At 37.9% G+C, this 26,720-nt stretch overlaps 1 protein-coding gene across 14 annotated transcripts in view; it reads right to left on the bottom strand.

The window, feature by feature from the left end:
- Positions 1–5,033: 5,033 nt before the first annotated feature.
- Positions 5,034–26,720, bottom strand: part of TRIP12 (thyroid hormone receptor interactor 12) — a 77,331-nt gene continuing 55,644 nt past the window's right edge. For 10 of the 14 annotated variants that reach the window (XM_041414414.1, XM_041414410.1, XM_041414418.1 and 7 more), the window contains 23 exons: positions 26,142–26,260; positions 25,335–25,542; positions 24,242–24,342; positions 23,951–24,125; positions 23,429–23,570; positions 22,381–22,572; positions 21,578–21,729; positions 19,635–19,807; positions 19,087–19,160; positions 18,771–18,970; positions 17,853–17,980; positions 17,420–17,571; positions 16,820–16,962; positions 15,443–15,599; positions 14,377–14,475; positions 13,719–13,833; positions 13,278–13,432; positions 12,604–12,768; positions 11,250–11,414; positions 7,778–7,891; positions 6,933–7,027; positions 6,632–6,735; positions 5,034–5,569 (listed from right to left, as the gene is read on the bottom strand). In XM_041414414.1, coding sequence (XP_041270348.1) covers positions 5,373–5,569; positions 6,632–6,735; positions 6,933–7,027; positions 7,778–7,891; positions 11,250–11,414; positions 12,604–12,768; positions 13,278–13,432; positions 13,719–13,833; positions 14,377–14,475; positions 15,443–15,599; positions 16,820–16,962; positions 17,420–17,571; positions 17,853–17,980; positions 18,771–18,970; positions 19,087–19,160; positions 19,635–19,807; positions 21,578–21,729; positions 22,381–22,572; positions 23,429–23,570; positions 23,951–24,125; positions 24,242–24,342; positions 25,335–25,542; positions 26,142–26,260 — 3,325 coding nt within the window. In that variant the 3' untranslated portion in view covers positions 5,034–5,372. The remainder of the gene's footprint in view (positions 5,570–6,631; positions 6,736–6,932; positions 7,028–7,777; positions 7,892–11,249; positions 11,415–12,603; positions 12,769–13,277; positions 13,433–13,718; positions 13,834–14,376; positions 14,476–15,442; positions 15,600–16,819; positions 16,963–17,419; positions 17,572–17,852; positions 17,981–18,770; positions 18,971–19,086; positions 19,161–19,634; positions 19,808–21,577; positions 21,730–22,380; positions 22,573–23,428; positions 23,571–23,950; positions 24,126–24,241; positions 24,343–25,334; positions 25,543–26,141; positions 26,261–26,720) is intronic. The other 4 variants (XM_041414416.1, XM_041414420.1, XM_041414421.1 and 1 more) reach the window with 3 other exon arrangements.

Raw genomic sequence — 26,720 nt, 5'->3', positions numbered from 1 at the left:
ATGCTGTCATACAGCTCTGACTTTAAATTCTAAAGAGAACTCATTTTAGAATTGTGGTATGCTTTAGCAAAACAAACACATCCATTTGGATCTTAAAAAACCCACGGGGACTGCAAAATTTCTCCTCTGGGGATATAAAGCAAAGGAAATAATCCCTTCCCTTGATTCACCAGCTGTGCTCCCATCACTGCAGTGTGTGATGCTGCCTTCCCTGGCTGCCAGGCACAGAGCTGACCAGGGCTCAGCCTTTCCAGCAGATGCTCTCTAGCCAGTTTCTCCCTTTCCCTCCCACTTCTGGTCCAGTAGAAGTGCCAGTACCGCTGGCGATAAATTGAAAATTACCACTCTTAGAACCCAATGTTACTAAAGACTGAATAATTTTGCGGCTTGATTAAGTTTTAAAATGACTTTTCCCCTTCTGGATAGCATTTATAGTTTTAGTGCCCCAGAACAAGAGCTGGTCCTTTATCAAGAAATATCAAAACTCTAGGAAACATTTCTGAGTGGTTAGTAACATCAGTACTTCCAGTAAATTAAGCATAACAAGCTATGAAGTGAAGGCATAAAGTTTTGGTGGTTTTTTTTTGGTTTTTTTTTTCTGAGAAGCACAGCACAAAATATGGGAAAATGTGGGGGAAAAAGTAATCAGCTAGCAAATTTTCACTGTTTAGCCAATGTCTTGATAGTTTTGATACATTGAGGCAATAATCTGTAAAAAGGGCTGGAAGATGAGGCTGAGAAATAAAATGTCACCTCTTAGATTGGCTACCTATTTCTGGATCAGTGCTTGCATCACCCTGCCTGTCAAAAAGGCTTCTGCATGCAGTAAGTCCCAAGAACAGCCGAGCCGCAGTCAGACCAGGCCTATATTTAGCCTAGAACACCTTGGATAGCAGCTAAAGAGTAAAATATTTGGGAAATAGCTGTTGAGATGGGAAAACTGCATTACATCCATTTCCAGAGCAAGAACCTACCTTGGCTTTCAGTGTGGAAGCTTACATTTTGCAAAGGGAAACCTCCTCCTTCCACACCCCTTCCTGTTCTGAGGCAAGAGGGCAGGGTGGTTGCTGTCCCACATTCTCCCCCAGGCTTATCTACTTCTGTCTTTTATGGGGGTTTAGGAATCCTAACCCTGAAGTGAGGGGCAGGAGGGGAAACAGGAGAGGCAGCCAACACCAAAAGCACAGTACACGTGCTGCTTTACCCCAACATACTGCTTCCAGCTTGAACTGCTCAGTGTTCTCCCTATGGGGAAATATCACAGGACTGGCAGTATGGGTGGGAGAGGGGCTTTCATGTCAGCTGTTATGCCTTTTAGGGTAGTTTGGGTTTTTGTTTTGTGTCTTGTTGTAGCATTTTGTTCTCCTCTGTTTTTCTCTTAGAACCAGTTTCCAGCAGCTGCTGCCAAAGTAGATGCAGAGCTATCAGGAACTTCAATCTAGTGCCTTGAAAATACTGGATGTATCTTAACCATTCCCCCCCAGCTTGGGCTGTAAGCAGCACTGAGATGTCACTAGTCCCAGATAACACACAAAAAAGGAACATGCCCAGGATCCATTCCTCCCTCTGCCCCCAAAGCAGCTTCATACCTGATCAATACAGACACATTCCAGTACCAGGAGACAAGAACATGGCATTCCTCTAGAGAAATCAGTCATTCCTTCAGCCATTTGCTGTCAGTCACAGGCAGCAGAGGATGGAATGTTCCCCATCTGCTGTACCAACAGGCACCAAGGTTCTGATCAAGCACTGCCTGTGCAGCTTGTGCTGCTGCACTGGGCTGGGGTGACCACTCCTACTCTTGGGGCAACCACCTACACTCACCTGAGGAAAGCTCCTAAAAACACAACACAGGGGGAGATATGGCACGCTGGGAACACAGGCTGGGAAGTTCCCACAGCATCACAGGAAGAGTTCACATAGCACAGATGCTTTCCAGTTCCAGCAATCAAGAGACCAGGAAAGGAGAGGAGGAGAAAGCCAAGGCGAACCCTGAAAAGGCTCACCTATTAGCAGATTATACCTCCCCTTCGAATTCCAGCATTTCCAGAATCCATTTCAGCAAGGCTTTTCATTTTTCTCCAATCTGCCAACAGCTTTAGCTATAGCAAACTTGGGGAAGGCACATTCATATTGAACCCATGGCATTCTCTTTCATGTCAGGCAGGCCCTTATTTCCTGCCTCTGCAGAGTTCAGGCTGCTCAGAGCATGGGAACTGGCACTACTCATGTGAAGACAGGAGGGCCAAGGCCCAGAAATTCCACAGATGACAGACCTACCTCCACCAGGGGCTAGAAGAGAGGGCACAAGTGTTACAGGCATCTGGAATTCCACCAGTCCCTGCCCTTAGGCACCCATCTTCTTATCAGCTCAGTAAGGGAAAGGAGACAGAACAAAATAAAACACACAGCTGAGGGGAAAGAAGAAAGAATCTGGACAATTCAATTACGAAAGCAGTCTGCATATGGAAATTTGAGTATCTGATTAAGTTTGGCAGTGAGCATGGGGAACTTCATACATAATGGGAATCAATTCTTGTGCACCTTCCTAGAGAACATGAAGAACAACCGTAACTAATTCATGTCACATGGGATGCTAAAGTGTTCCCTAAACAAGATATTTTGGTAAAAAGCCAACAACAACAACAAAAAAATATTGCACAAGTTCAGTAGGAGCTATTTGTGCCTTTATGGCCCTTTCATCCATTACTGATTTTTTTGCTACTCTTGTTAACACAGAAGGACATTAAACTCATCCAAAACAGTAACTGGTGGTGTTACCTAAAAACAGTTGAACTTACCACGCTAAAAAAAGCATCCATTTTAAAGATAAGACTTCTGATTGCACCTTTTATTATACCTTATAAAGGTATACAAAGCAGTGCAGTACTACAATGACTACATACACCCACAGATTGATTTTAGTGAGCTTTTCCCTTAATCCAAAATTCCTGAAAACAAGAAATCCTTAAGATCTTGCACCACCCCTCCACTCATTCTGAACTACTCTTAGATACATACATATGTGACTTCTCAGTTTATTCCTGTAATTTACTATCTTTACCTTTTAAGCCAGACTGCTTTTCTAAAATGCTAAAAGCTGCCCTTGGTAGGAAAAAAGAAGTGTCACCCAAAAGGGTTTCATTCACTTTTCAGGCAAACTAAAACCTTAGTCTGCGCTCAAAATGACAGCCAGAACATCACCACAGGTACTTGTTTTTTCCTTCCTTTTTTAACAGGCACCAACTCATTTTCCCACTGAAACAGTTACACAAACAGTTACACTATCAAATCTGAAAGCTCCTCAAAATTTCCAAGTCAATGAAAGCCAGATTCTAGAGGGAGACAACATGGGTAAAAAAAGTATCAATACACATGATATTTTAATACAAAATATTAGCTTTTTTCTTTTTTTTTTTTTACACAAGTCAGTTTTTTTAAAATATAGAACCTTAAAAAATGAACAAATTGCTATCCACACACTATAAACACTTGTTTGTGCTCAGTTTGATCAAGTTATCAGAACAATTTAAACACCAGTCCATAGTTTAAACACTGCCTTGAAGTTGGATGCAAACTATGCCGCACTGCGCGCTACCATTATTGTATGTACAGGGTGAAGCGCCTTCGGTCGGGTTTAATACCGTAATAAAAAACTGTTCAGTTATCAGGTTCTTTGTGCAAGGATTTCACATTCTACTCATGCTCATGACAGGTCTGTATTACATTTCAGTGGCACTGGTCTGAGCAAGCACAGGTAATTCTGTGAATGTTCACCAGAAGAATGTCCGTTACATGTTCTGGAAGTACGAGTTCTTCGGCTGGATAAAAGAAAACTTGTTAGTTGAGGGGAAATAACTAGCCTGATTAGCCAGAATTTAACAATTTCTAAGCACTGAAAGGAATTTTGATTTCTCAAAGTTGAATAAAAGTAATTAACTATCACATTTTCATAAAGATTACCTATGTAGCAGGTACATCTCAGGAATATTTGTAATTGCCCGTTTTTTGAACGCATAGAAAGGAAAAAATTTCCCTCAAAGTAGGAGGTCTTAAAAGGTCTTGTTTTAGTAGTAAATCATCCACAAGTTGCAGGTTGTTAGCCAAGTAGATTTAGGATGATTTACTTGCATTACAGTAATTTACACAATTGAACTTTAGGCATACAGTACAAAACTATGAACAAAAAGGTGAAGCAAACTTGTTTATTTATATTCAGGTAAAAACATTAACCTGATGAAGTAAATTATTGCAGATTTGAGAAATCAGCACATAAAACAGTTGGACAGAGCATTGCTTACAGGTGCTTTATCTGTGTCAAAAGACAAAGGCTGAACTGCTTGTTCCTAGCTAGCACTGGGGGGAAAGAAAAAAAGAAAAAAAAAACCTACAAAATTAGCCAGGAACTTAGATCAAGAACAGGAAAATTCTTTACTCAAACAGGGAATGAAACGACTAATTTGTCTTTTAAAAAACTTTACATCAATTCGAAATGCTCTGGGCCTTACCACAATACACGCTGGCCAGCCCAAGCTGTTGGACTTCAACTACATGAAAGAAATAATTCTTCCCTGCCTCCCTTACGAGGCTTTTGCTGCCTGAATCACTGTGTAAACAGCTCTGGAGCACTCTGGTAACGACTGTCGCCATTATATCCTACCACTACAGTAAAACTATGCTATAAGAAAGGTTCTACCTAGTTACAAAGGCTGCATTATATTGACAATATATATTTGATTTCAGTAAAATTTAAATTATCTTAATCAGAGAAAGAGGCATGGAGCAGTTAAATGCCCATGCTAACCAAAACATAACAATTGTTGAATGTTGCACACAAAAAGAACCAAGTGAATTGCACATCAGACAATACATGAGGATGGGTAAAATTAGAGGCAGGTGAGGGTACACAGAACTAGTCTACTAAACTAGATTTGTCAAATACATGGTGTATTTTAATTTCTGTACTTATGTACAAAAGTTGTCTTTGGAGGAAAAACTTCAGACTTAGCTAGATGGATACACACAGCCCAGTATTAAACTGCACAGCGACATTTATTGTTCCAGCCTGGAAAAACATCCCTTTTTAAATTTCACACAGCAAAGCAAGTTAAAAACTTCACTCATCAAATAAATGATAATTTAAACAAGAACTTGCTAAAGAAACCTTGTCACAACAACTTTTAGGGCCTGATCACTTTAAGTCCATAGGGGCTTTTAATGAATATCAACCAAGTGTCTCTGCTTATAATCTGCAAGCCGTTTTTCTACAACAAGAAGGCGTAACACGTTTCCTTGACTCAGGTGATATATTTAGAAAAGAATCATGAGTTTCTCTTTGCTGTAACAGGCAGACATTGCATTTTTCATTGTGATCAGGAAAGATGGAATGACTGCTGCCCTTCTCTTGCAGCTATCAAGAGTTTTTCACGCATTATCTCAATAGTTGAATAGTCCGGCAATTTGAGATAGTTCACACAGGTCATTACTGAGGGTAAGAAATCATCGGGATTCTCTGTGGACTCAAATGTCTTCCGTACAATCGTCAGGGGAGGATTCAAACTTCGAAAACCTAGTAATGAGAAAAGACACTCAGAATAAGGCTGCTCCTCCTGAACACCCACAGCTGGCTGCGGACATGCCCAGTGACAGAAGCACGCATTGCACAACTGACTTCCTTCAGTTTGGACACCTTCAGGAGTTTGGAATGTGACTTTATAAAGCTGCACAACAAGCTAAAAATACCTCAAATCCTGCCTGCAGATTCGTCTTACAAGATTAATTTAAAATAAATGAATAAGCTGCATGAATCTCCTTTTAATTGTGTTCTGTAGGTGCAAAAATTCTATTCCAACCAGTGTTTTTAAGTTTGTTGGCTTCATGCACATTTCTTAACAGGAATCATCTATGACTCTAGTACCTGATTATTCTTGCTTCAGCTATCATTTCTACACTCCTAAATACTCAATTGTGTTTGCACCATGTCTCCACAGAAGAGCTCCCAAAATATACTAAGAAAAAAAGAATAATCAAGTCTTTCCCCCAAATCCCAAAGAACGTCAATATTGGAACAGATGCATGAATGCTGTTTTGACCTGCAAAGCACTCAGCTGAGAATACAGTACAATGTGTATTTTACAACAGTCTCTAGCAAAGACAGCAAACTTCTGTTTACTGCACTGCCTTTTACCTAAATGCTGAAATTCAAAAGGGGGAGAAATTAAATAAGATTAATACTATCCTAAGTATTGTCTCTTTCTAGAAAGGAGACTTGTTTTCAGGTTACAATGCATCATATTGTTGCCATGACTTAATGCACCTCTAGCCAAAAAATACAGTATTAGGAGCTTTCAGTTTTAAATTTTGAACTCTTTTGCCCTCTGACAGATTTTCTGGCAACAATTTAAAGCTGGAGAGTCAACTGTAGGAAGTGTCATGAGATTAACACAAAGGTTATGAGAATTATACCTGACATCTGCCCAGACACTTCTAAAATTAGAAATGGGAAACTAGTATGAACCTCTCAAATACCTAAGTTAAGGAATTTCTTCCTATACTGAAGTAAACATCTTATTCAGAAATACATCAATAACAGCAATTTCACGCCCAGCAACATGCAATAAGGAAAACCTACCTCCTACAGGCAGTCTGGGGCTGCCTGTCACAAACTGAAGAAACAGTCTTTGCTGCTCACTATCAAAACTACTGAGAATTTCAAAGAGATACTTCACTGCTCGACTGAGGAGGGAAAAGAACAAAGAGAATATTATTTTGTTTATAATTAAAATAATTGCATCAGATTCATATTCAGCACAGTATGAACATTTTCAAATATATGTCATATAATTCCTTTAGCTTGAATAACAATGTATGAAGATTATTTCAATAAAATATTTTCTACTCTTTTTTGTTTAACAAGACCAACATGATATTACCTGTCATGCGTATAACCGTGATCAGGCCTGCAACATTCCATTAAAGTCTTTGCATCCCAAGTGTCTGTCTTGCTGCCACACAAGAGCTGCTCCAACTGTAAAATTAAACAAGGAGTAAATGTTCCTCTTTGCCTTGCAAAGCATCAGGAACGCAGGAGTACCACAAAGGCGTGGCCAACCCATTGTTCCAAAGTGTGCTTTAATGTTTGTTCTTAAAGTCAGAAGTCTGAGTTTATAAAGGTAAAAAAGCCCCTCAAAAGACAGTCTTCAAACAGATTCCCTCAAAGAAGAATAAAACATTCTCTCTTTTCATCCAGAGAACCAAATTCAGTCCACTTAGGAGTGTTGAGAATTTTACAAGGAAATTGATATGGTGGTGGTGAGACTAAAGCAAGACCAACTATCCTTATTCTATACCCCTTCATCTGAATCTCTTCTTACTGCTGAAGCCTTGCTAAAGAGCTGACTATTTGCTTTATTGTTCTAATAGAAGACCCAGGCAGCGTCCACAACTATCTACAGCTATTCAGAGGTACTGCAATACAAGGCATTAGGGTACCCATACTCCATAGAGAAATGAAGTATGATACATAAATTAAAGCACTTCTCAGAAAATAGTTAATTTAAATAACATGTAGCTGTTCATAATAAAAGCATTAAATAAGTGACTACTGAACAGAGAAATCTTTAAGAGTTAAGTGTGGAATTTCAGGAGCACTCAGTTTTACTAACTTGCATCAGAAATGCAATGTCATCAGACTGTCACAAATGCCCTGCACCCAGGTTAAGACTGCCCATACATCCACATAAAGGTTATAAAAGCAGCAGCAAAAACTTTCACCAACCTCCTCAGGATAGAAGTACTGAAGATGGCTGAGGGGGAACACTGACTCAAATCCATCTCTGAAGGAGTCAAACTGTCTGGCAACACCTTCATTTAGTGCCCAGAATATAACCAACTGCAGGGAAAGAAAAAGAACCAAAATAAAAAAAGCAATTTGAACAAAGGAAACATGCAGTAATCACTACTGTACAAAGAAGTACAACTGCAGAAGCCAAACTCCAGCAGCCCAGCCATATGCTCACTGGAGTTCCCACAGGGTGCACATTGATTCATGGAGCTGCTCTACAGCACTGCCTCATTCTGCCTTAATTCATCATTGGCATTACCCTTAACACGAAGGTCTGCAGAATTTAAACAACTCATTTGCCTTTTTAACAAAACAAACAGAACTCAGAATAGCTGGTTAAACTGAACCTATTTAACAGTATAATTTAAAGTAAATCTGAACATTTGTTATCTTTAGAAGCCTTACCTAGGTGTTCTCTCTCTACACCTCTTAAAAAGCAGCACCTGAAGCAGAAATCCATAGGGCACCATTTGGCAATATTATCTTAATTTCCCCCATGGAAATATATGGATCCCTATTCTAACATTAAGTTTAAAAAAGCAACTCTAGCCTGTTTGATATATTAAGCAGCTTAATATTTTAAGAATACATAGGAACACAAGCAGTAACCTCATTTCAAGTTACTGGAATATGGTTAAGAACCATAATGCAAAAGACAGTAAGACACTAATCTAGGCCTTTTGAGCGTAATTTTTCTGTTTTGTTTTGGTTTTATATCTCTAGTTACCCCCTCAACATTAAAGTAACTTTCAAAGGGGACAGCACATATTGAAACAACATCAGTGGGGGGAAGGAAGGTCATATGACACAAATGAGACCAGAGTTCTTTTAAATACATCTCCTGCAGCCAGTATTTCTCCACTAGATTAAGGTATTTTACAGAGCAGATTGCAGGCAAAGTTCACATTCTTTTGTCAGTCAGTGCTACTGCTGATTACACTTGCCCTGGATATCCTCAACCCCAGCAGCAAACAAGGGCTAGTCATGAAAGATGTGCTGTCAACACCAAACTACTAGTTTAAAAAGTGTTAAAAGCTCTGGCCTGTGGTGCTAATTAAAGTCATCTATGGACTCATCTGAACAGTTTTGAAAGTTCATACATCCTGCTGGAGTCCTGAAGCAAGTATGTCACCCTATCCCAATAACTGAAGAGTTACTGCTTCCAGAAAGCTCTCAGGATACAAAAGCTCATTAGGATCTGCTGATAAGTTTTCCAATAGAAGAGTCAGGCATTGAATTTCATGTGAGATACACTGCACTACTTCCACAAACCAGTTTTAATACTGAAGAGAAAGGCAGCAAGCACCAGCAGCACAAAAAACTCTTCTACAACACAGAATATTCTAACAGCAGAGCTGCTTACCTACAATTGTGATTAGTTTTCATGATCAAGAGCCTGTGGCATAATTAAGCTGCACTGTATTCTTGCAGATTCAAAGAGAAGATCAAATTGCTAGAAAAACCTACACTACTGAAACTTTTTGTTCACAAACGTAGAACAAGCAAGGTGGCCTCTTTATAATACAGGGGAGAAGAGGAAAAAAAAGCCAAAAAAAATATAGAGAATAAAGTCTTTCACTATAGTGGTAATTGAAGCAGTTCTACTTTCTGATAAAGGCAGCTCCTGTGGGAACTGTCCTTGGGGGGAAAACAGGGAGGTAGAGGGAAGAGTGAAATGATGGCAGAAGAGGCATGAAAAGCAACATTAGGATACTCCAGCTTTATAGACTACTTTTCATGTTAATCCTCACACAAGATTTTAATGAAAATTACGTGTTCAAGAGCAGGGCAGCTGACCCACAGGATGTTATACAGGCCAGGTGAGCAATTAAAGATGTTGTTTCTGAAATGCAATTCATCATACTTGTGATGGAGAGCACACTAATTTTCCCCCTGAAATACTTTCGATTTCTTTCACATCAAGTCTATAAAGACAAAGGGAGGAAAAATTGCACAGAGATCCTTTAAGAAAATAAAAGTTGCAAAAGCTTTTAGTAGAAGGAGACAAAGTTTTCCATTGTAATCTCCTTTTCCTTTACAAAGGCAGAATCCTGCAGCAGGACAACTAGAGGACATCTGAGCCATCTGTAAGCCTTTCTCAGAGTATCAGATATCTCATACAAGTTACTTAGGGAAGAAAGAAAAAAACACTGCAAACTATGGAAATCAGTCTGGAATGCTTAAATGCAACATTACTCAGTAAATGGAGACTGCAAATTCTGTTTCTAATAAGCTGTGGAAGTTTGTATTGCTCCTCTGTTAAGTCTGCAAAGAGCTTTTAATTCAAATATATTTAATTCTGTAAGTGATTCTTGACTAGCAGAATTTACTTTTAACAAACACATGAAAAGTGGACAGTAACAGTTTCAAACTGTAAGGTAAATAGAAACTTCTCAGTATTCACTTTTAAGGATTACAGAACAGCTTTGCTAAATTTCTCAGCTGATAAAGCTGAGAGGAATTTGCATGACCCTTATTGAACTGTTTCTACCAAAACATCAGATATGTTTCTTATCATTGCTTCAAAATTTTTCACAGTCAGAGTGAAACTGGCAGTATCCTAACCTGTCAGGAAATGCATTATTTAGTAACATAATTGAGTACAGTGATCCTCCCCCTCCATCCCACTCACTTCATGTGATGATACTGTATTTTTCCTGTCCTACCTCATCTCCTTTCCAGGTTGTTTTTAACCAATTCCCTTTATCACTTCCTTCAACAGAAACAGCTTCATACCTTTGTTCAGTAATATTAACCTTCTGTTTTTCTATGTCCCTTTCGCCATAGGAATGAATCAATACACAGGTGCACTATCTATTTATTCTGGCAATATTTCCTTATCTTTTCCTTATTGAATTCTTTTTATGGTTTAGAGTTTTTTCACACATTTGGGGTTCTCTGGTTGACTGGCTCAGTTTTCCTTAGGATTTTTGTTGGTTTGGTTTTGGCTTTTTGGACAAAAACTGAATGCTTTATTTTTGACTCAAGTGCTGATGTTTTTGTAAGACTGAACCCAAAAAAATTACACTACTATTACAGCACTTCAAAGGCCACTGGGATGCTAGATCACTATTGCTAAATAATTTGCTAAATCACTATTCCTAAAAAATTCATTATCATAACCACTTACAACGAATCCACTTAAATTACTTTTTCTCCAAAAAGCCAAACTTCTGATGACTTCATTACATATAAACCAGACTTCTTGTACCACACAATTTTCAAGTCAAGTGCAATTACATTCTAACAGTTTTACTGGAGTAATAAACTAGTACAGAAGAGAAGTCATAAGTAGGAAAATTACTGTCATGCCTAGTTTATGAGAATGAACTGAAATATATATGGAAACAAACTACCTGGGAGCAAGAAAAAAGAGAATTTTAGTCATAGGTTTGCTTTTACATACTCTGAGATACTCCTCTAAATTGTGGATAGTGACCGGTGTATCTTTTCCCCCCTTTTTCAGCTCTATGTTGGGAAACCCAGGAAGTGTGAAGTCCAGCCCTAGATCTTCCACTGAGCAGCCATTCATAGTCAGAGCCTCCAATGCATACTGTAGACTTTCTTTGGTCTAAAAAATTGGAAGTGAAAACCAATGAAAACAATTAATTAAAATAAACTTATCCAAAAGTTTTGACTTCTAAAGCAGCTTTGACTAATCAGACATTTCTGTAAGAGCATGACCATTACAACTGTTACAGCTCTCCTTGCTCTCCTTCAGGAGTTTTCATACATAACAGTAAACCAAGAGAAACCAGATAAAGAAGCTTAATGGATAAATTGGAAAGATCACAGGAGTACACTTTTTTCTAGCAGTTTTGGAATTACTTAACATGCCAGAAGACAAACTAGCTAGAAAATTCTACTGCAAGAAAAAGAAATGTGAAATATGCTACAGCACAGAGGCTGTTTTTTCCTTATATTTGGCATGCATACTGACATTTTTCAGCTTTCATCCACCAGGTTTCAGGTTTTTCAAATTCTTGGGAAATTAAAAGCCATGACCAAGGAGATAGTGAGACAATGAGGCAAAGAGGAACAAAGACCCACAAACTTGCAATACTTTCACTAGTAACAAACCAGACAGATGTATTAAGCTTAGTATAAATTAGGTTATTACTTCCTGCCATCTATTAACAATGGATGCTAGAAAAACCATGTCTGCCAAAGACCTTTTACCACGAGTGCCACAGTGAACTGTGGTATTTTCAGCTAAGAGTAATATTAACTACTCTTATTGAAAAATTAATGTATGTCTGAAAGAACCTGTATGCTCATGCATGCTGGCTGTTCAACTCAGCTCTGCATACAGCTCTTCAGTGAAAAAAAATAATCCTACATAAAAGGCACTTCTATGAAACATGGAATTTTGATTACACCAACTAGTAAAAAAGCCGAACTTTTGACTGTTCAAGAAGCAAGGATGGATTTTTTTCCACCTGTATTTAAGTTGGTTAGTCTTTTTAAAGTGAACCAAAAGAGAAGTTAGGCAAATAGCTGGCAGTTTTAGGCATTTCTAGGACTGTGTTTAATCACACAGAAGAATCCCATAATGAATTTCTCATGCTAGACTTTAGAAGAAGACTTTTATAATTATTAGCCACTGATCTAGTCACACTAAAACTACTCTGTGTGAGAACCAAAGTAATTATCACTACACAATCAGTTTCAAGCCCTATGATACATGCTGAATTACTGCTATTTCGTAAAATTCAAATGTGTAAAGATGCACTCTTCCATTCTTGGGCTTATTTTCCCACCTGAGTTTTATCCTGTTCAAGTCTTTTCTTTTGTCTTACAATATCTTCAAGGTGATATATTGATTTGGCTACTACTGGATCAATACTGAACAAGTCATGTGATGTCAAGGAAGTTTCCTGTCGTAGCATCCACTTATAAAAAGGAAGTCCAAGAGGAAGATCCACCTGGAAAGCAAAGCACTGAACTGTTTAGCACTGAACTGTCTTCCAAAAGTATATTTTACTACTTCATCTCTTGACCAGATCTACAATACTATCTCATAGTTCTGGCACACACCAGAACACCATGTCCTAGTGTGTTTGCCTCAAATTTACAGTCAAAAATCCCAAGTGACTGCCTACTGGATATACATTAAAGCAATCAGCAGCTGGTGTAACAATGAGCCCAAAACATTCTTGAAAGACTGGAAAGATTGCAACACATAGCAGATAAATGGCTTTTCCTTTCTACTCCATGGTCTCAAAAGCCACTGTAAAGATCTTCAACACATATTATCCTTTTCCCCCACAAAACTTCACTGCATGCTCATCCCTCTCCCTGCCCCGCCTCAGATTGCCCTGACTTCTGGAGCTGAAAGTAATACCACGTAACTCTTAATGCTTTTATCTCTCAACAGTCAGAACTAGTATTTTTATGTGACCCCTTCAGAATAGATTTTCTGTTCCATTCTCACCAGTCTGAAGTCCATGATTGCCTTGGCCATTAGTTTTCCCAGAAAGCGGAACTTCATTTTAACTTTTGCGATGTGAGCTGGCTTGGCTGTTCTACCAAAAGGAAGTGCAAAAAGGCCCTGAAGGTTATGAATGTACTTGGTACCTTCCTGGCTTCCTGTTGAGGAAGAAAGAAGGAAAAGAGTTCAGTATTTACTGTACTAGTTTCTTTCAAGATGCCAGTGGCATTCAGATAAGCTTAACCTAAGCTTCTCATTAAAAAAAAAAACAACCAAACCAAACAAAACACACACAAAAACCTCAACAAAACCCACAAAGATCCACACACTACGATCAGGCATATTATCTGACCACAAACTGAGGTGCTCTTTACATAACTGAAGTCAACTTAGAATCAATTCAATATTCATCGACATTTATAGATTAGGTAGTAGAGCAATTACCTTTTGGATTGGCTAAAGTCACTTCTTCTCCCCTCCAAAGGCCTAAGTCTGCTCTCTGTAGTTCCTGAGATACAAGTGCATAGAACTCTAGTGTAGGGCCTAGGCCTGTGCCAACCTACAGGGGATGAAGGGTGAGGGGAGAGAGGGGGAATGAGATATTTAAGTCCATGAGGTCAGTTTGAATATAAAAATCTTTACTTAGTCTGAGAAATATTATACATTATTTGCTATAAAAAAAGACTACATGGCAAAAAGCATCTAAGGAACAACCTAACTACAGAAACATTCACAACATGACAGAGGCAACCTGGCATGACAGAGGCCCTGGAAAGACCACCTATCAGAGGAAGTAACAATGCAGTAAAAGCATTAACCACCCAATTCTCATATATAGAGAAAACATACATAGTTTGCTTAAGAGTTAGAAAAAAGTTAGCTCTGCTGAATACAATTGATTATGAAATTTAGATCAGAAAGAGCCTCTCCTAGCAACTAAAAATCACAACCAAGTGGATTAGGGATAATTAAAGGATAAAATTATTTAGCACCAGCAACATGAAAGAAAGGATCTGACCAAGCCATTTTAAGAAAGTTGCAGCTTATTTGTATTAATCTTCAGTAAAAAGGGGATAAATTAGACTGCAGTGATATTACTTACTTCATTCTCATACTGGATTTCCAACATGGCTCTTGAACTGCCTAGATCCTGCATCACAGATTCTGCCTGTTTCAACAGCTCATCTCTGTTCACAGTGCGCTACATTAGAGAAGTTTTATGTAGTGAAATTATGGCTGTAAGTTCCAGCTCCCAAGGCAGTTACATAAATCAGTTATGCACATTTTCCACCCCATGCCAATAGTTCCACAGTTCAATTCAACAATTTGTAAGCTTATGTTTTGATATAATAACTCTTGCTTCTATATGAGAACTGTTTAGAATGAATGTGTTCAATATAAAGTGAAAAAACAATGCCTTCCACTTACATCAATATAACTAATAGGTACTTTTCTTGCCAAGAATATGGCAATAGAACTATGATACAGCAAAGTATTATCATGTGACATTAAATACCTCAAACTAATATGTAGAGAAGAAAATAGAGTAAAGATACTGAAACCCAAACAAAAGCCTCAACACCACTGGGATTCCTACAAGTGGGCAGCTAAATTCTTTTTGAACTTGATTCTTGTGTCTCCTGCTGCTTTTCTCCACAGGAATTCGAGATTATACAGTATGTATAGCAGGTATCATTTTAAGATAACTTATCTCCAGATTCAAGACAGACATCCAAGACTCCCTCAAATTTAACACTATCACAGCATACTTTTATTATGTTGTGACAGGTAATTTACCTTCCCCAGATACAAGGACAGTATTTTTATTAAGGGTCTAAATCTCGTTACTTGAATTCTTCGGAGAATCAAGCAAAACAGAGGTCTACAAGCCAGTATGTGGCAATATCACTAATGCTGTCTGAAACACTGTGTTCACTGCTGGAATTATGGCAGGCTGCTCCTCCTGCCCTCATGCGGCCAGCACGGAGAAGACACTGCGCCTGCTGCCGAGAGACTGCAGGAACAAACCCACCTCCCCTTCCCTATACCACCAAACTATACCACCAAAACATCAACTTCTACAAATAAGTCTTGCTCACAATGATATTCTTAAAGACAATAGAAAAATAAATAGATCCTTGATTCCATTTTCAAGAAGATGTACTTACCTTTTTCCTGTCCAGCCGTGGTGCCACTCTGCTATCCTGAGAATCCGACTGATTGATTTCTGGATTAGTGTCCAGTAGCCTTTGCATGGCTCGATCACGATCAAAGGCCGTTACATAAAACAGCATTTGGCGGGTATCAAATGGAAAGAAAAATGGGCTGTGAAGAGCATTAGATTAGTCAGCTGTGTTCCAAGCAGCATCTCAGACTGGCATTTGGTTTTAAACACAACAGAAATGTAGTATATCCAAAATGAATGGTTTACTATGCTCTGTGGTGAAAGCAGCCTCCAAAGCATGCTTTAGTTTTAGTTAAAATGCTTAGGAGCAGGAGTTTTGAGGAATGCAATATATGAAGGTGACAAAAAATTCCAGAAACTTTTGACTCCTCTTGAAAAGTAACTCAAAATATTCAAAAGCCATGGCTATGCAAATTTTGCATCAGGAAATAAAATTCCTTGTTCACTACTGCTCTACAACTAATAAATCCAACAGATCAAAGATTTAAGCTCAAGCTCCCGTATTTGGCAGCAGAAAGACATGAGAACCTGCCTAGAGCAGCATGACTATTCTACCTTCCACCATTTGCAAAAAAATACTCTAAATCTGTGAAAGACTCCCAGAGAAACTTCTTGTTTTAATTTATCACTTCCACTATTCTCAAAGGCATGTGTATGTTAAGAGTTTTGTCCTCCATAGGCATTAATCGAACAAATAATATGTTGAAGAATATACATTCATGCTCATCATCTTATCTGGAACATTTATGAGATCTTATTTTTAAAACGAAAAGCCAAAGTTTCTCTGAATATGTATTCCACAGTCATCAACAATATTGCTGCAATTAACATGCTTGAAAAACCCAAGAATGTCAACTCTAATTTCTCATTCTAATTTCCCATTCTTTCATTCTGCAAGAACTTGACAGCTTGTACTCTGTATCAAGATACTACAAAGTACTATGTACATAGCTTCCTAAAAATTATTTCGATTCTTTTATCAATATTGTTTATAAACGTATCTTCCTTTGTATCATACTGTATGTGTGGAGACAAATACAGTGATACGGTAAGAATGTTATTGAGCAGTTTACCAGGAGAAAAAATATCACATGACTAATCAAAATTTCAGTGGAAAACCTTCAGATTGCTCAGCAATTCCTGTAAGAAGCCATCCAAACTCTGCACATCGTCTACCTCTCAGAATGTGATTAAAACTATGCAGTGTAGGTGTAAACATCCATGCCACTATGTAACTTGGCAAGACTTCAGTGACTACATTTTGCACTCTGAAGTCCTGTTAAGGATGATGCCCTGTGCTGCCCAGGCAAGATTCCTACTTAACTGGAATTAGAGACACTACACAGCAAATCGCTCATACCATGTTTTTCCAAGTTCTGTCAGCCAAGTCGGGATGTTTCCTGTCATAATTACCAAAGGATCCTGAAGCTGCCTGTTTGCTTTTGCTGTCAGTTTACTGTTGATAAACTCTGAGGTTGGAATTATCTCCTTGCAGACTGCATTCTGTGTTAAATAAAAACAATGTATTTCTAGTTAGATAAATTATGAAAGAAATAGCAAGCCTTTGTTAAAAAAGATTTTTAATGTTTCTAATTTGCTTAGCATGGAAAGTAAAACAATTTTCACTGCAGTTTTGTTCATCCAGGGTTTCACACATGAAAGAAGGACTGAGTAGATGTTCAGTACCAATCTCCTTTTCAGGAATAATGTTGGTCTTTGACCTTAAAGAGCAAAGCATGGATATTGTGTTCAAAACAGTATAAAGAAAATATGACTGACTGTAAGAATTTACAGCCTTCATCTTCTCAGAAGTTAGACAAACATGTAGGGGAAGATGGCAAAATTTGCATTTTTCTGTCTTCTTGAGGGGCAGTGGAGAGGGAGGAAAGGTTATTTAAAATGTTACAGATGGTTCTGTCCTGAACCAATATCAAAGTGATTTAAAAAGTGCTCTACTCACATCATACAAATAATACCAGTATCGACTGATAGCATGTAGAACTCTCAAAAGAAGAATAACATCTAATGAGGGGTCTTCAAATGTTATATTTTCAGGTGGAGTAGATATGAGGTAAATTTCCAGAGGATTTAACACCGAAGGGCATACGCCATCTGGCAGGAAAAAACATCTTAGTAAAACAATTCAATTAGAATTTTTCCCAAGATTTAATTATTAGGAGCCTAGGCAGTATTAGTCATGGCATTCACTTAACTGCAACAGTTCAGGCAAGCAACTCAGTAAATATCTTACTTTTAATATACAGTTAAATATATATGCTTCCTATTTTTATACTATGTCTGCTTTAAAAGAAACACTATAGTGACAGTAAGCATTGTGAAAGTTCTGAGAGGACTGAGAGGAAATCTAACATATAGCAAGGCACCACACTCACCATGCCACAACTCATCATGTTTTTTAGAATTTCTAGGGGAGGTTTTTGTGGGAGCAGTTTGTGCTCTTCCTCTTTTACCCCCAACACAGTCCTTATTACCATCTTCATCCTCTCGTACAGGTTTGTACCTAAAAAGTGAACAAAAGTTAAAAATATGTTTTAAAATGCTAATTTACAGGGAAATAAAAGCACTTTTAAAGATGTTAGTTCTCAGATTTCCAGAACTTTATTTGAATGACAGTTAAAAGCAGAAAGATAAGAACACTGCGCTAGGATATGATCCAGCCTCTGAATCAAGTATTTTACCGGGGAGAAAAAACAGGGACCCTTCGGCTCCATGAACTGCAAGGAGAGAAGGTGAGTGTATAAACAAAACCCAAAAGTGTTTGAGGTTAGAGTTAGGTTGGGTTTTGGCATTTTTTGGTTGCTGTCTTAGGCGTTTTTATTTGTCTGCTTTTTTCTTTAGCACATTTAAATGTTCAAAAGAAAGAGACTGCTGAACATTAAGATGTTCAGCATAGTCATGTGTCAATGTTTCTTGCAAAGTATGGCCACAGAATACATTCATATTCACAGCAATTAACTGGAAAAATTAGTATGAAGTCAACCATTAGCTGAATACTGCACATTCTCTACTGTTTGTGGTTAGTTATCTAAGAATGGCTCCTCCCCATCTAGCAGGCATCATTTAAAATTCCCCATTTCTTGTTCACCAGCTTTACTCAGGAGCTAGAAAGAACATCAGGAGCTAGCAATGAATTCTTCCTAAGTTTTAAGTATCTCAAGCACATCAGGAAATTCAAAGCTCCACATTTTTCAAAGGAATAAAAAAGACTGACAGCTATATTCCAAATTTCTTGATGTATATACATTTAGTAAACTGGAGAAGTTGTGCCTGGTCCTCTCTAGGCAACTTACCAAATGGTGTGTGTTTTTGTCCAAATCCCAGCTCTTCCCAGTGGGTTGCTTTCATCATCTGTAGACTCCCTCTCTTCCTCAGCTTGTAAACTGTACTGCCTCACTGCTTGGTACACAGTCATATTGTATGGCAGCAAGTGATCTCCAATGTAAAACTGCAATCTATGTCTCACATTCCCTGAATTTAAGAATTGAGCAGCCTGAAAAAAAACCACAACCATACAAGTTAGGAAACTTGTTGCATTGCTTTTCTTTAAGGCTCTCCCTACACTGCACCCCCCCTCCCCCACCCCGTACTCCCAGAGCAAAAGCTTACCAAAGATTCATCTATTTCTTCATCTGACCCATCATCATCACTATCTTCATCATCTTCTCTAACTCTTCCATAGCCTGAGGCAAGAGAGGACATCCTCATTTGCTTTTTTTCATTAAAAGGTATCAATGCTTTGTACTCTGACTATTATAACTTCTAAGACAGTTCCAAAATGTATCAGTCAAGAACAGTAAGATTCAGAACTGCTAGAACAAATTTCAGTATCAACACCTGGCATCAAAACTGCCAAGCTACAGCCAGTGTGACAGTAAAACAGCAATACTTCTGATAGTATTTTGACTGAACTCTTTACCACAGGAAACAGTTTGTCCCAGAAAAAGAAGATTCTTTACAGCTTTAATCTCCTCCCTTGTGAGCAAGGTATCCTCATAGGTACCTTCATTTGTGTTCAGCATAATCTTTTAGAGAGTTTTACAGACTCTACACTGACAGCAGGAACTACTAATCTCCTCCCTTGTGAGCAAGGTATCCTCATACTGACAGCAGGAACTATACCAAAAGGAAAACACAAGTGACTGTGTAATAAATACCTCTAACTACAAGGTATCTTTCAATGGCTTGTACCAAAGCCAGAGGATCAATCTTCACAGGTCCACCTTTCCACTGTTTCACATTAGCACAGTCCGGATGTCTTTGCAGTTGGCATTTTAATTGATGTGTATTGAAGAATTTTAAAGCTTGGGATCCTCTGTTAAGAGAAAAACTCAAAATAATTTGTGAAAAAAGTTGCTACACAAAGAATCTAATAACCACAACTGCACTAAAATGCAGTAAAATAGGCTTATACATGCATTTACAATTTTACTTGCTCAGAGTATTATTTCTCTAAAATTAAGTGGATAAAAAGTTTTCTTCTACAAGAACAGTAGAATCCAAGTTAAACAAAATCTGGAAGCTACATGAATTGACAGAAAGCCCAGCCTGAGGTCTGATTACAATATGGCCTATACTGACCATCTTTGAAATCTGAAGTAGTTCAGTGGTCAGCTGATGACACAGGAGATTTAGAGCTGTGCTTATGTACAGTGCAACAAGGATCAGAAATGGGCACAGAAAATGCAAGTATTCATTAAAATGGATTTTTTTTCAATAAGAACCCAAAGAGAAAACCTGAAATCTCCTGTTTTTCTCTTGCCAAGAATAGTTTATACATACATTCTACCTCACCAAACTATCAATATTCAAACTAGCTGGTTTTATACAACAAGCCTCTGATCTTGGGCTGCTTCTATTTCCAGGCGCTAGTAAAAGGCTACCAAAACTTAATGCTTCAAAATCCTCATTGACATAATCCACAGTAAAACTTGCAGTCAAACAATGCTACAGCACTCTGGCTTCTCGTGTTTCATTTTCTATCAAAAAGAACAGCAGGATTTGCTTCTATGATTAGCAGCTTTTTAATTTTGGTAGTTATCCCACTTTTTACCAAAAATAATATAGTTATGGAAGCATTCTGAGATTACAGAGCACATACTATTTGCAAAAGCCAGTATAGAGACACTAATTTCTTCTAATAAGAAATCTGTGTGCTGCATTAATTCCCACTGATTTTAAGTTTCACAAAAAACAACTACTGAATTTTAATGTTAGTTAGATTAATGCTATAGTGTGAGGCTCCAATACATAAAATTAAATGGATGTTGTGTCACCATTAATGAAAAAAAACCTCTCCACACTACCTTACTACCTGAGACATAGAAGACCTTTGGCATTTCTAACTTTAAAGAAAGAGTTTTCAAAAATTAATTTTCAATGCTCCTCCTCTCATGTTGAGCTTTCAGCCAGCACCAAAAAATACTTTCAAAACTTATGCACAACTGGACTAAAAGAAATTCACTGTTATATAATAAATAAAAAACTAGTGTTGATTTACTTAAGTATAGAAAAGACCTTGTAGAAACAGGTCTTTATTCATTCAGATTTCTTACTTAAAAAACAACTACCAAGCTGGATTCGAAATTTATTCTGTATCTGAAGACTCAGGGTAGGCCTACAGCTATTTTAAACTCCATTCACAGCCAAGACTTATCACCTAATCCACTATCATTCTAGAGAACAGAACCTAGATGAATAACGAAGTTGAGCACCGTAGTACACTCTCTGCAATTTAATTACTCTGCTAAAAAACATGAGTGTCCAACAAATAGATTGTTTCTTTCCAGTGTTTGTTACGTGGGGACAAGAAAGACATTTGTATTTTTAAAGAGTAAATTTTGAGATTGCATTTAAAGTTTATCTATCACCCCCAATTTAAGTGAGACAAGTTTCAAGATGGCAAGCAAACATTTAGTAAAATATTCCATCTTCCACTGATTGAAAAACACTAACTGTGTCACTGCTTTTGTCTTTAACAGGGTCAGAGGTTTCCATTACCTCCTGTTGTAATTGTATTTCTATTTGTACTTGTTGTTTGAAACAAGTTTTAGAAAACAAAAGCTTCCAACAAAACTGTTACCTGAGCATTAATCCTTACCTGCTCCCTGTTCCATTTCCACTAGGGAAGTCATGCACTTTAACAGGAAACTGTTCCATCTGACTGAGGCAGTTGTTCATTTTATGGACTAATGCCAACAAAGGTGCATTTTCTAATGGCTCTAATCTTCCAAGGGGCTCTTCTCCAGGAAGCTGAAATATAGTCCAGTCTTTAGTTACCTGCTTGAATTAAAACATCCTAAACACTTTATACCATAATTAAGAATCCCTGCTCTCACTGAAAGTAGCACCAGTATCAGGATGAGTAAATGACAGAAGTTTATGAAAGACCTGTTTCAAAGAAGGAAATCTTCTCTCCTGGTTTCAATTGAATAGCCCAACAGATTTTAAGCATTCACCCTTAACTATGAACAAGCTTTTTGCTTTGGAAGTTTTAGTTATCTGCTTTCCTCTCATCCACTTCAAATGTCTTCCTTTAAAAACAGAACACTAGTTTCTTGCAGTATTTAGTCCTAAGCGATAATATTACTATCAAAATAACTTCATAAAAGACAGAAACAACTTCTACACTGTTCAAGACTCAGACAATTGGCCATTTTGGCATTTTTTCCACTGCTGTGTGCAACTTTCTCTAATTACAGGTTGTTCAAAAAAGGTCATGACCTACAAAGACACTGAACAAAGTCAAAGTTGCATTATACAACTTAGACATAAACAAAACATTCTTTCTGTATTCCACCTTTAAGATAAGGTCAACACAGAACCTCTCAGATGGGTTTTTGAGAAAGAAAATTTGAGAGAAAAACAACTAAGAATGCCAAAAAAATAAACAAGAAAACTTACTGGAGAAGAAAAAAATACATGAAGAAATCTTTTCAATCTGATATCCCTGCTAACAGCATCTTTTTCACTTTTAGATGTCAAATAGAGCAGCAGTTGTTTAACAAACCCACTATGCTGGATTTCAAATGAGGAGACGTCAGATTCCGAGACAATGCTACGGATTTCTACAAGGCACTCTGTTCCACCATCCACCTGAAAAATATGAAGAGTGTTTTACTACCCAGGTATTACAGGCTTAAGGAAATGCTAGCTTTCTTTCTACTGCATGGAACACCTCTAAAGGGCAGGGGGAAAAAAAGGGAAGTCTGGAATGTATAGTAACTCAATACAAGCAGCAATGAAGGACAAATAATCTGAGCATAAGCATGTCTCTGTTCAAGGGGACACATTACTGGCAACATCTACATTTTCTCTACTTTGAGAGAAGCACAAGGTCTCATTTCCATCTTACGCAAGGTAAAGATCAGCTCCAAGCAGGGGTGCTTTCTGTTTGGAAAAAAAAAACACACTAACAAAACCCTAACAACTCAGATTGCTGTATGCTTTATGTGACATCTGAGTGGGAGAGAGGAGGTGGGAAAGTTTCATATTTTAATGATTGCTCAGATCAAAGCACAGAACACAGCTCAGCTCTTGTACTGGTTTAGAAGTTACATGTTTGCACCACCTATCAAGGACCACTGAAAAAAAGAACTGTCTGAAAAGCAAGGCTGAAGTTCTTGACATGCTACCACATTTACCCCAATCCATACCTCTTCTATCATTTTAACAAAATGCTGCTTCCCTCTCCTTCTCCCCCAGTCTCCAAGTTCTTACTACAAACGGTATTGTTCTTTAAGAATAAAGTTGATCGCTGACACTTAACCGTAGAACTTTTGAATGTGAAATGCTATGCAAATGACACACTGCTAGGACTGGTCTTTTATCATAAAGTGGTGTGTCAGAGCGTACACGCTCATTCTAAAAAATTACTCCAAGTCATCATGACTCATAAGTCAAGGCAAGAAATGACTGCCCCCAAACTGTAAGCAAGTTTGCCACTTCTAACCTGGAGGTTGAGTTGTTCAGTTGCAGTGCAAAGTCTCTGTAATACATTTAGTGCAGGATTGCTTCCATCCATGTTTTCAGAACTAAAGTAATGTTCTACAAATTTATGGGCTTGCTCCTTAATCCAGCCCTTGATTTTTTCTCTGTAAAGAAGCACACAAAAATAATTTAGCCACACTTAGCATTCGCATACACCAATATTACAAGTAAATCCAGCCTGAGTATTACTTTTTCCATGTTAAACAGCAGCCACAGAAAACCCTTTGCTTTTACTCCAACACCATCAAGTACTTTTCTCTACAGATCACTTCTTGCATTGTTTTTCTCAGTTGTCCAATCTTTCCCCACCATGCAACTTTAAACTATTAAGATGCTAATCTCTCTACCTTGATTTCTTGATTTCTTTCCCAGAATTTTTTCAATTGTGGTTAAGTTCCAACTTCCTTGTAGGTGCTACCTAATCACCTAATCATAGTCAACTTCATGTTACAAGTACTGTGATTTTTTTTTTGTGAGTGTGTACCTGTTATTGGAAATGGTATCCTTGGAAGCAGCCCTTGCAAGACCACTTACTCCTGCTGTTCGTGCTGGTTCAATATTATTACTGTTGGACTGTGTGCTTAATCTTCCCCATGTTTTAGGATTTAAACTTGCCAAGAAAGATGATTTAGGAGACTGCGTAGTTGTAGGGCTTTTAGCTGGAGGAAGTAAAGACAAAATTTAAGAGAATCAAGAGGTTTATCACAGCTCTTTCTGCAGTTTATAAGCTTACTTTAAAAGGAGATAAAAGTATCATATATTCAGAATTATTTACCTTGATTGTCTACTTTGTCATCATCTCTTGGAGGGGAGTATTTTGGTCTCCTTGGCCCTCGTTTTGGCAGTCTCTTTCTCTTTAGAACATCACTCAGTCGTCTGTCCAAATTTAAAAATAAACTTACTTATTTCCACCCACAAATATATACTCATGCACACAACCCCCCCCCCACCATTTTAAGATGCATCTGCCAACTACTTCCTTGAGAATTAAAGAAGAGGTTCCATCCCATAACAGGGATATTCACTAACTCCATTCAGAGAGAGTTTTGCTAGCTGCCATCTTTCTGTTATGAGCAGCCAAATACAGCCAGAAGAGACACTAAATAGAATTTCTCGTTATTTTCATGCTTGAATTTGTGCAACCATTTGTTTGTCCATTTATTTGAATAGACTTGAAATGAAAAAAAAATTCCACACATCTCTACTGGATAAACACCAACCAACATTGGATATTTGACATGCCTCCCCTACAAAAGCACAGAAAACACTTCTTCAACAATTTGTGGCATTTCTACTCATCAATCATTACACTTCACAAGTTCACATATTTCAATTCTTGTTTAAAGTGACAAATAATTGACCTTTAAAGTAAGAGAAAACTAGTAATTTATTCCTACACTGTATTTTAATTCTACAAGTGTTCAAAATTATTGCCTTTCAACAAAACTTAAGGATAATTTATTTTTTCTCCAGTCTCCAGCAGACAGAAACCATGCCCCACAGCTCTGAAAGAATCACTGTCCTCAACAGTTAGATGAGACTACAAGCTGTTGCTCTTGACAGTCTCCCAAAACAGAAAATTATTTAATATAAATAATTATGACCTAGCTGTCAGGTCACTGCTTTTTTTTCCTCTTTTAAACATTTAATATAAAATGAATCAAAACTACCCATTGAAAAATTCAACACCACTTCAATTTAGTTCTTTAGAGGAAAACACCACAGCAAAATGCAGATGATAATGTGGGCAGCTCATGTTACCCTAGACATTCTCTTAAAAAATAAGGTAAGTAAAACCCAAAATTCCAAAACAAGAAAGCACCAAAGCCAGAATGCAGATTACTCTTCAGGAAGTGGACTTAACTTACCCCTGTGGGCTCAGATCCAAGGAATCCTCCCGGCTGTGCTGCAAGCTGGGAGAGCCCAAATCTGCAGCTGCGTTGCTGGCAGCAGTGGCTGTCCCAGTGCTTATGGTCGTAGTGGTTCCCAGCGTTCCTGATCCATTAGTGCAGACTTTTGGGGGGCTTGTTAGCAAAGCCTCAGACTCTGCCAAGTTTTTCACTTGGTGCATCACCCCTTGGAGAAAGAAGAGATCTTTGTTTGGTGGGTTGGTCTGGGATAGGGGGAGAGGAGGGGGTGGTAGAGATGTGGTGGCAGGAACAAAGGTGTTTGAAAATGTAGAACTGAGTGTTACTAGAACCTCTGCTTTGACTACGGCAGTATCTGCTCACCCCACCCATCAATACTAAGCTTTAAAAGCAGTTCAATCTTTTCTTCAAAAAGTTAACCTACATAGTTTAAAAATAAAAAATTAGAGCAGTATGAACAGCAGCTAAAGAAACCCCAAGTGCAAACACTAGTACAAAGACTTCCTGCCAAACATTCATCCATTTTCTCCACGAAGACTTCCCATGTAATTTCAGTGAGCCATCTTCAGCCTAAGTGAGTTCAGTAGTGTCTAGTAAGCCTGTACAAACTTGCTTCAGATTCTGAAAACACAAGCTTGCTTCCTCCAGAGTCTGGGCCAGCTCCTCCCTAGTAGTATGAAGACATCTTGCACAGGACCTCCTTTATTATTCAATAACAATATTCAATTTTTACAGCTTGGGAAAAGTGGACACACATGTTTAAAATACTACATAAAGAGGTAAAGAAAAAAAAACAACATTATTTACCTTCTCTTCTGAAGTAAACACTAAAAATGTCAGGTAACTTCTGCATTAAAATCTCTGCCATCTGCAGGGCTCCAACTACTATCTTAAGGTCTTGACTCGACAGCATGGAGGCAATATGACTAAAACAGATAATTTATTAGAGTTAGCTTTGTGAGTTTTTGGCTAAGTTTTTCTTTTTAAATCAAGTCAGTTCATCTTGCATACACAGCACTGGAGACTGAAAGCAAACAAATTTCACAGTGCTTTTATAAAAGCTACCAATAAAAGCACTGCGACAGTTCTCCTCCTACCTGTATCATTTTTACCAAGTTTTAACATGGCATAAAGGAGACAGTCTTTTATAAACACTGTGTTCTGGAACTCAGTCTCTGAAAAACTATGGTTTATTTTCCAGTTGCATACTCAGATGGCCAACTTTACATGTAACACGTAGGACAGGTTTCATGAATAAAACTTAACCAGTTGAATACTATCAGTGTCTGTTACTGTTCGCATTGTATTACCTCAAAAGTTATCTTGCCCTCAGAATTTCATAGGCAAGTTTTAGAAATCAAAAAACCAATAAAGGATAATATTTGA

Source organism: Onychostruthus taczanowskii, unplaced genomic scaffold, assembly GCF_017590055.1.
Source record: "Onychostruthus taczanowskii isolate IOZ18803 unplaced genomic scaffold, ASM1759005v1 scaffold45, whole genome shotgun sequence".
NCBI classification, from domain to species: Eukaryota; Metazoa; Chordata; class Aves; order Passeriformes; family Passeridae; genus Onychostruthus; species Onychostruthus taczanowskii.
The sequence above is the reverse complement of the archived record's forward strand: the minus strand, read 5'-3'. Positions and strand labels throughout refer to the sequence as shown.